General features: G+C 36.7%; 1 protein-coding gene across 1 annotated transcript in view; it reads right to left on the bottom strand.

Annotated features, from left to right (window-relative positions):
- GLT8D2 (glycosyltransferase 8 domain containing 2) overlaps positions 1-9,637 on the bottom strand; it is a 72,290-nt gene that overhangs the window by 32,010 nt on the left and 30,643 nt on the right. Inside the window, exon 2 of the mRNA XM_044679143.1 lies at positions 5,584-5,778. Within this exon, the coding sequence (XP_044535078.1) occupies positions 5,584-5,778 (195 nt within the window). The remainder of the gene's footprint in view (positions 1-5,583; positions 5,779-9,637) is intronic.

Genomic DNA, 9,637 nt, shown 5'->3' with positions numbered 1-9,637 from the left:
TGTGTGTGTGTGTGTGTGTGTGTGTGTGTGTGTGTATGTGTCAATATATACAAAACTACAGGGGGAAAAGGAGATAATATTAAGAAAAATGGGAAAACAAACAAAATGAAGTAAATTTATATTCTATAAAGAAGCTCATGGGGTGAACAGAAGAGAATAACAATACATTGGAAGGATAAAGAGTTTGGAAAGAAGAAATATTTAATACTTAAATGCATTGAAATCAACTTAAAAAGGGAAGAACAATCAGATCCATTGGGCAGAGAATTGATTCTCACCCTATAGAGAAGTCGATGGGTAAGAAAAGGACTGGTGGGGAGGGAAGCAACACTAGGAAGGGAGAGGGTGTGTGTGTGTGTGTGTGTGTGTGTGTGTGTGTAGCTTAAAAAGATCCTAAAGAAGAATAAGAAGGGAATAAGAAGGGAGAGAGGAGAAAGGGAAGTACAATAAGGGAGAAGATTAGGGGAACTGATTAAAAACAAAACACTGGGTGTAGAAAGAAATAGTGAAAGAAGAAAGGGCAGGACAAGGAGAGAGAATCAAAATGTCTGGGAATACACAGTTGATAATTATAACTCTGAATGTGAATGGGATGAAATCACCCATAAAATGAAAGTAAATAGCAGAGTGGGTTAGAAACCAAAATCCTACCATATGTTATCTAAAAGAAGCACACAAGAGACAGGCAGACATACATAGGGTAAAAATGAAAGGATGGAGAAAAATCTATTGGGCTTCAACTGAGAAAAAGAAGGCAGGAGTTGCAATCATGATTTCTGACAGAGCCAAAGTAAAAATAGATCTGGATAAAAGAGATAGGGAAGGTAATTACATCCTAATAAAAGGCAGTATAAACAATGAAGAAATATCAGTACTCAACATGTATGCACCAAACGGTATAGCATCCAAATTTCTAAAGGAGAAGTTAGTGGAGCTCAAGGACAAAATAGATAGCAAAACTATACTAGTTGGTGACCTCAACCTTCCCCTATCAGATCTAGATAAACCAAACCAAAAAATAAATAAGAAAGAGATAAGAGAGGTGAATGAAATCCTAGAAAAATTAGAGTTAATAGATATATGGAGAAAAATACATATGGACAAAAGGAATACACCTTCTTTTCAGCAGCACATAGAACATTCACAAAGATGGACCATGTACTAGGGCATAGAAACATGGCAAAAAAAATGCAAAAAAGCAGAAATAATAAATGCAACCTTATCAGATCATAATGCAATAAAAATAGTTATTAGCAAGAAGACATGGAAAGGCAAACTAAAAACTAATTGGAAATTAAATAATATAATTCTCCAAAATAAGTTAGTTAAAGAACAAATTATAGAAACAATTAATAATTTCATTGAAGACAATGACAATGATGAGACTTCTTACCAAAACCTATGGGATGCAGACAAAGCAGTTCTAAGGAGAAAATTTATATCACTGAATGCATATATTAACAAGTTAGGGAGGGCAGAGGTTAGTGAATTGGGCATGCAACTTAAAAAACTAGAAAATGAACAAATTAAAATCCCCAGATGAAGACTAAATTAGAAATACTAAAAATCAAAGGAGAAATTAATAAAATCAAAAGTAAAAGAACTATTGAATTAATAAATAAGACTAGAAGCTGGTATTTTGAAAAAACAGATAAAATAGACAAAGTACTGGTAAATCTAATTAAAAAAGGAAACAAAAAACCAAATTAACAATATCACAGATGAAAAGGGAGACCTCACCTCTAATGAAGAGGAAATGAAGGCAATCATTAAAAATTATTTTGCCCAGTTATATGGCAATAAATATGGCAATCTAGGAGATATGGATGAATATTTACAAAAATATAAATTGTCCAGATTAACAGCAGAAGAAATAGAATACCTAAATAATCCCATATCAGAAATAGAAATTGAACAAGCCATTAAAGAACTCCCTAAGAAAAAATCGCCAGGGCCTGATGGATTCACAAGTGAATTCTATCAAACATTCAAAGAACAACTAATCACAATACTATACAAATTATTTGATATAATAAGCAAAGAAGGAGTCCTACCAAACTCCTTTTATGACACAAATATGGTACTGATCCCAAAGCCAGGATGATCAAAAACAGACAAAGAAGAGAGAGAAGGGAGACCAATCTCTTTAATGAACATAGGTGCAAAAATCTTAAATAGAATACTAGCAAAAAGACTCCAGCAAGTGATCAAGAGGATTATCCACCATGACCAGGTGGGATTTATACCAGGAATGCAAGGATGGTTCAACATTAGGAAAACCATCCACATAATTGACTACATCAAGAAGCTAACAAACAGAAATCACATGATTATCTCAATAGATGCTGAAAAAGCCTTTGACAAAATACAACATCCATTCCTATTGAAAACAAGTAGAAAGTATAGGAATAGAAGGACCTTTCCTAAAAATAATAAACAGTATATATTTAAAACCATCAGCAAGCATCATCTGCAATGGGGATAAATTAGAAGCCTTCCCAATAAGATCAGGAGTGAAAAAAGGATGCCCTTTATCACCTCTATTATTTAAGATTGTACCAGAAACACTAGCAGTAGCAATTAGAGAAGAAAAAGAAATTGAAGGTGTTAAAATAGGCAATGAGGAGACTAAGCTATCACTCTTTGCAGATGATATAATGGTTTACTTAAAAAATTCTAGAGAATCAACTAATAAGCTAGTAGAAATAATCAACAACTTTAGCAAGTTGCAGGATACAAAATAAATGCACATAAATCATCAGCATTTCTATATATTTCCAACATATCACAGCTTCAAGAGTTAGAAAGAGAAACACCATTTAAAATCACCCTAGACAATATAAAATACTTAGGAATCTATCTACCAAAACAAACACAGGAATTATACAAACACAACTACAAAACACTTTCCAAACAATTAAAACTAGATCTAAACAATTGGAAAAACATTGATTGCTCATGGGTAGGATGAGCTAACATGTAAAAATGACCATATACCCAAATTAAAAATTTGCTTATTTAGTGCCATGCCTATCAAACTGCCAAAAAACTTTTTTACTGAATTAGAAAAAACTATAACAAAGTTCATTTGGAAGAACAAAAGATCAAAAATATCAAGAGAAATAATGAAAAAAATGTGAAGGAAGGTGGCCTAGAAGTACCAGATATTAAATTATACTATAAAGCAGTGGTCATCAAAACAATATGGTACTGGCTAAGAGACAGAAGGGAGGATCAGTGGAATAGACTTGGGGTAAATGACATCAGCAAGATAGTCTATGATAAACCCAAAGAGCCCAACTTTTGGGACAAAAATCCACTATTTGACAAAAACTGCTGTGAAAATTGGAAAACAATATGGGAGAGACTAGGTTTAGATTAACATCTCACACCCTATACCAAGATAAACTTAGAATGGTTGAATGACTTGAATATAAAGAAGGAAACTATAAGAAAATTAGGTGAACACAGAATAGTATGCTTGTCAGATCTCTGGGAAAGATTTTAAAACCAAGCAAGAGTTAGAAAACATTATGAAATGTAAAATAAATAATTTTGATTACATTAAATTAAAAAGATTTTTTACAAACAAAAACAATCCAACTAAAATCAGAAGGGAAACAACAAATTGGGAAAAAAATCTTTATAATAAAAAACTCTGACAAAGGTCTAGTTACTCAAATATATAAGGAGCTAAATCAATTGTACAAAAAATCAAGCCATTCTCCAATTGATAAGTGAGCAACTGACATGAATAGGCAATTTTCAGATAAAGAAATCAAAAGTATCCATAAGCACATGAGAAAGTGTTCTAAATCTCTAATAATTAGAGAAATGCAAATCAAAACAACTCTGAGGTATCACCTCACACCCAGCAGACTGGATAAAATGACAACAGGGGAGAGTAATAAATGCTGGAGGGGATGTGGCAAAATTGGGATATTAATGCATTGCTGGTGGAGTTGTGAACTGATCCAAACATTCTGGATGGCAATTTGGAACTATGCCAAAAGAGCTCTAAAAGACCGTCTGTCTTTTGATCCAGCCATACCACTGCTGGGTTTGTATTCCAAAGAGATCATAGATAAAAAGACTTGTACAAAAATATTTATAGCCACGTTCTTTGTGGTGGCAAAAAACTGGAAAATGAAGGGGGATGCCCTTCAATTGGTGAATGGCTGAACAAATTGTGGTATCTTCTGGTGATAGAATACTATTGTGCTCAAAGGAATAAAGAACTGGAGGAATTCCATGTGAACTGGAAAGACCTCCAGGAATTGATGAAGAGTGAAAGGAGCAGAACCAGGAGAACATTGTACACAGAGACTGATACACTGTGGTAAAATCGAATGTAATGGACTGGAATGACCCAGGACAATTCTGAGGAAAAGAACGCCACCCACCTTCCGAGGAAGAACTACAGGAATGCAAACAGAAGAAAAACAACTACTTGAACACATGGGTTGATGGGGACATGATTTGGGACATAGACTCTTAATGACCACCAATAATATGGAAATAGCTCTTGATTGATGACACATGTTAAAACCAGTGGAAATGTGCATTGGCTTCGGTGGAGGGGGGTTGGGGTGTGGGGAAATAATAAGAACATGAATCATGGAACCATGGAAAATTTTTTTCTAAAAAAACAAAAACAAAAAACAAACCCCTTACTTTCTGTCTTAGTAACAGTGCTAAGATGGAAAGGCAAGGGCCAGGCAAATGGGGTTAAGCGATTTGCTCAGAGTTGCACAGCTAGGATGTGTCAGAGGTCAGATTTAAGTCCAGGCCCTCCTGACTCCAGCTGTCCCCTAACTTTTTAAAAATGTTGCCATTGAGGAAACTAGCCCATGGAAAGGAAATGCTTTGCCCAGGATGGCTTGGATAGTAAATGGCAAAGCTATGATTTGAGCCCAAGTTCTATAACTACAATGCTAGAACCTTCACACTAAATCTCATCACCTCCCTTCAGCATCCGAGAATTGAAGGGGACCTTAGAAAGCATTCCATTGAATCCTCCCATTTTACTGATGCAAAAACTGAGGGCCAGAAAGAGGAAGGAATTTGTTGAAAGTCCCCTAACCGATTAGCAGCAGTCTGGTGCTATATCTCTGCCACACCTAATGGTTGGATAAAAACAACCCATTTTTCATAGGAATGTATTCAAAAGTTGTCATTGAAAACATTCTGTCAAGATGTTGCCTGAACAGGAGGCAGCCCACCCAGCTTCCCCACAGCTACTCCAGCAAGGCACTGAAGTGTGCACAGAGTGAATAATGATCAAGAAATGCAATGGGAAACTAGAGTAAGTGACCATTTCCTTCCAGAACTCCCTATGTAAGGAGGTTAGCCAGAAGCTCCTAGATGACAGGCAACAGGAAATAGCCCTTCTAGTAAAGCAAGAGATGGGACTCATGAAGCCTTCAGAGCTCTGTGTCCAGAGGCAGCAGGAGTGGAGGGCTTCCTTGAGAGCAGCCAAGAATAGTGAAGATGTTCGAGGGTTGGATATTTTGGTGACCCCCTGGAGTCTCAGTAGGAGCTAAGGTACTGAATAGTGTGGTTCATACCACAGCATTCACTCACCAGGTCCAGGGGTTCTGACGTCTCTAACATGGCCCTCAGATGCCAGAGGGGGTCCTGAAGGTCTACCTTTTGAACCTTGAAGATCCAGGGGAGCTTAATCTTGGTAGTGAAAGAGTCCAGGAAAGCACTCACAGCTGACTTTACCATCCAAAAGGGAATCAGAATGTTTAAAAGCCCCCAATTCATGGCCCAAAGCTTGAGATAAGAGAAAGTTAAAGAAAACATCAACGAGTATCAAAATGATTGAAACTCTTGAAATCCCCCCAAAAAAGGAAACAACTAGAGAAATATTATAAGCAGAGGTGCACAGGGGGGAAATACATTTTGACAAGGACCAAATGAATCACATTAGATGAAATGAAGCAAAAAAATGAAAAATGAAATAGAAACTCTGGAGTCAAGAATTGGAAGGAGAATAAGTAACTGTGTTGGAAGGAGAATAAGTAACTGTGAAGAGAAAATACTAAACCTTCCTCAAGAAATGGGTTGCCTGAAAACTAGACTAGACTAATCATTAAGTCCTTAAGACAGCAAGGCATATTATTAGAACCAAATCAAAAGACTGAAAAAGAAAAGGAAATGGAAGCTCTCTCTTGTAATAATAATGATAATAGTATTTACAGAGGGTTTAAAGGTTTGCAAAGTTCTCAACAGACATTATCTCATTTGACCCTCACAATAGCACTGGGAGGTAGGTGCTATTATCATCCCCATTTTACAGATGAGGAAACCCAGGCAAATTAAAATGACTTGCCCAGAGTCACACAGCTGATAATTTTCTGAGACCAGAATTGAACTCAGGTCATTTTGACTCCAAGTCTAGTTCTTCATCCATGGTGCCACAAGATAGCAAGTCAAAGAGAGAATTTAAGAATCGTGGGACTCACTGAAAACCATTATTTTAAAATAAAAAAGCCTTGCTACTATATTTCAAGAAATCATAAATGAAAACTGCCCCAATCTATTAGAACCAGAGGATAAAGAATCTACTAATTGGTAGAAAGATTGGCAGAAAGAATTTCCCAATAACTCCCTGACTGGAAACACAAAAAGAAAAATCCCAAGAATGTCTTGGCCAAAACCCAGAGCTCCCCCATCAAATACAAATACAGCTAACATCCAGAAAGAAGCAGTTTTAAGTACCAAGGAACTACAACCAGAAACATACAAAACCTGATAACTTCTACTAAAAATCAGAGGACATCTTGGAATATATTTTAAAAGGGAAAAGTAATAGACTTACAAGTAAGAGGAGTTTGCCTTGTGAACCCCAGTACACTACTATGGAGGATGGAATAGGAGAATGGGTCTTTAATGGAATAGAAGATTTTCAAGCATTTCTGATGAAAATCCCAAAGCTGAGTAACATCTCCAAAATACAAAAACCAAAGTAAAGAGAAGTCTAGAAAGGGGAACTCATTTCAGCAATAGTTGGAAGGATTTAAATGACAATGTGCAGAGGAGCCAGATCTAGAGTCAAGACACGTTTTAGCTGTGTGACCCTGGGCAAGTCACTTCATCCAGTTTGCCTCCATTTCCACATCTGTAAAATGAGATGAAGAAGGAAATGACAAACCTCTTCAGTATCTTTTTGCCAAGAAAACTCTAAATGGGGTCAGGAAAAATCAAATATGACTGAAAGAAATAGCTGAACAAAAGCAAAGGCCATTCAGGAAATTATATAAGAAAAACAGAGGTCTTGGGATTAGATTGCTTCTCTCTTCTGAGGGTTTGAATAGGGGCAAAAAAAAGGAGAGTAAAATGAGTACCCTAGTGTAGGATCGAGAAAGAAGGGGGTGGTAATTGCTGTTACTCATAATTGGGGTGGCAGGGAGAGTGCATAAACATGGTGGAAGGTGTGGTGGAGAGCAGACATCAGGTGAGCCCCACTTTTAACTGAAACAGACAAAGGAGGGTTGAACAAACAGAATTTGGTGTAGAAATAAACTATATTCAACTGAGGATACGGAAAGGATTAAGAGGGAAGAAAATGTCAGAATAGTCTTGAGCAAAATAAACTTCCTGATCCCAAAGGGAGGACTGAAAGGAATAAAAAAGAAAAGGAAAGAAAAGAAAAGAAAAGAAAAGAATTCAAGTGAAAGCCTTAGTTTTTCTCTTAGACAATTAGAGAATGGCTGAACAAATTGTAGCATATGAATGTAATGGAATATTGTTGTGACACACACTAACAAAAAAAAAAAGAAAAAAGATAATTTTAGAGAATTCAATCAAGCGGGTGGAATGAGAACAACGATTATGTCAAATAGCAACATTGCAAGGAAAAATCAGTTTGTGAGATCATTGATCCTTCCTCCAGCTCCAACCATTGCAATGTTTTTAGAGAGCCTGAACATGTTACTGAGCTCCTGACAAAGGGGTGACAGACACAAAGTGCAGAAAAAGAAAGGTATATATATATATATAAATGTAGCAGTGTGTGCATGAATTTTGCTTGACTATTTGTTACAAGGTAGGTTTTCCATTTTTTTCTCAGATTTTAATTAGCGAGGAAAGGAAAGTAGGAATCTAGAGAAAAGGAGGTTGGCAATAGCAAAGCCCCAAAGGAAAGACCCATTGCAAGATTTTTTTTAAATACACAAAAGAGGGGAGAGCTGGGTGACTCAGTAGATTGAGAGCCAGGTGTAGAGATGGGAAGTCCTGAGTTCAAATTTGACCTCAGACATTTCCTAGCTGTGTGACCCTGAGCAAGTCACTTAACCCCCATTACCTAGCCCTAACCACTCTTTTGCCTTGGAACCAATACACGGTATTGATTCAATGATGGAAAGAAGTTTTGCTTAGTATTAAATCAAAGGTGGAAGGTAAGTGTTTAAAAATATGCACAGAAAAGAATATATGAAGTTCAGAAGGAAGCACAGACAAGCAGGGCAGTTTTGAAAGAAACACAAAAAATTTAATATATCCTGTTTTTTTTTTTAAGCAAGCAGTATGAAATGGAGACTTACAGTTTCATAACAAATCTTTTTGTGTTCTTCTTAATGGATGGAAATGCTATTTTTTGTGTGTTTAAGTTTATTTATTTTTTTTTTTGTAGCCCTTACCTTCCATCTTAGAATCAATACTGGGTATTGGTTCTAAGGCAGAAGAGTGGTAAGGGCTAGGCAATGGGGGTTAAGTGACTTGCCCAGGGTCACACAACTAGGAAGTGTCTGAGGCCAGATTTGAACCCAGAACCTCTCCTCTCTGGGCCTGGCTCTCAATCCACTGAACTATCTAGCTGCCTCCATTGTTTAAGTTTAGAATACTATTTTTTAATAAAAAAAAATTTTAATACCAAAAAAAGGGAAAATTACCAACTTACTTCTTCTTAATAGAGCCATGTGTTCATGTGGCCAAAGACTGACTGTCACCTGTGCATAGAGAAATTAAAAAAGAAAGAATTATGTCAAAATTGAAATCACAGATATGGATTAAGAACTTAGTTCCACTGGGGAAGCTAGATAGTACAGTAGAGAACCAGACCTGCAGAACCTAGGTTCAAATCTGATTTAGACACTTCCGAGCTGTGTGATCCTTTCTCTGTCCCTTACTACTCTTCTACTTTAGAATTGACACTTAGTGCTGTTTTTTTTTAAGTAAGGATTTTTAAAAAAAAATTAAGTGCCCATAAAATTTTGAGGAGGGGGGAGGTGGCTTGGCCAATCATTCCTCACCTTTCCTAATCTAGAATCTTGGAAACCAGAACATGGATTTCCAGGAGATAGCTCATTTTTAAGTCCAGCTCTATATCTCTTGACCTGAATTATCTATGGGTATATCAATCTTAAAATTAACCTCTTCAGGGAGCAGCTGGGTAGCTCAGTGGATTGAGAGCCAGGCCTAGAGACGGGAGGTCCTAGGTTCAAATCTGGCCTCAGACACTTCCCAGCTGTGTGACCCTGGGCAAGTCACTTGACCCCCATTGCCTACCCTTACCACTCTTCCACCTATAAGTCAATTCACAGAAGTTAAGGGTTTAAAATTAAAAAAAAAAAAAATTTAACCTCTTCAGGGAAGCTAGATGGCTCAGTGGATTGAGAGCCAGGCCTAGAGA

Source organism: Gracilinanus agilis, chromosome 5, assembly GCF_016433145.1.
Source record: "Gracilinanus agilis isolate LMUSP501 chromosome 5, AgileGrace, whole genome shotgun sequence".
Lineage (NCBI taxonomy): Eukaryota > Metazoa > Chordata > Mammalia > Didelphimorphia > Didelphidae > Gracilinanus > Gracilinanus agilis.
Note: the sequence above shows the minus strand (reverse complement) of the source record. Positions and strands in the feature narration are given on the sequence as shown.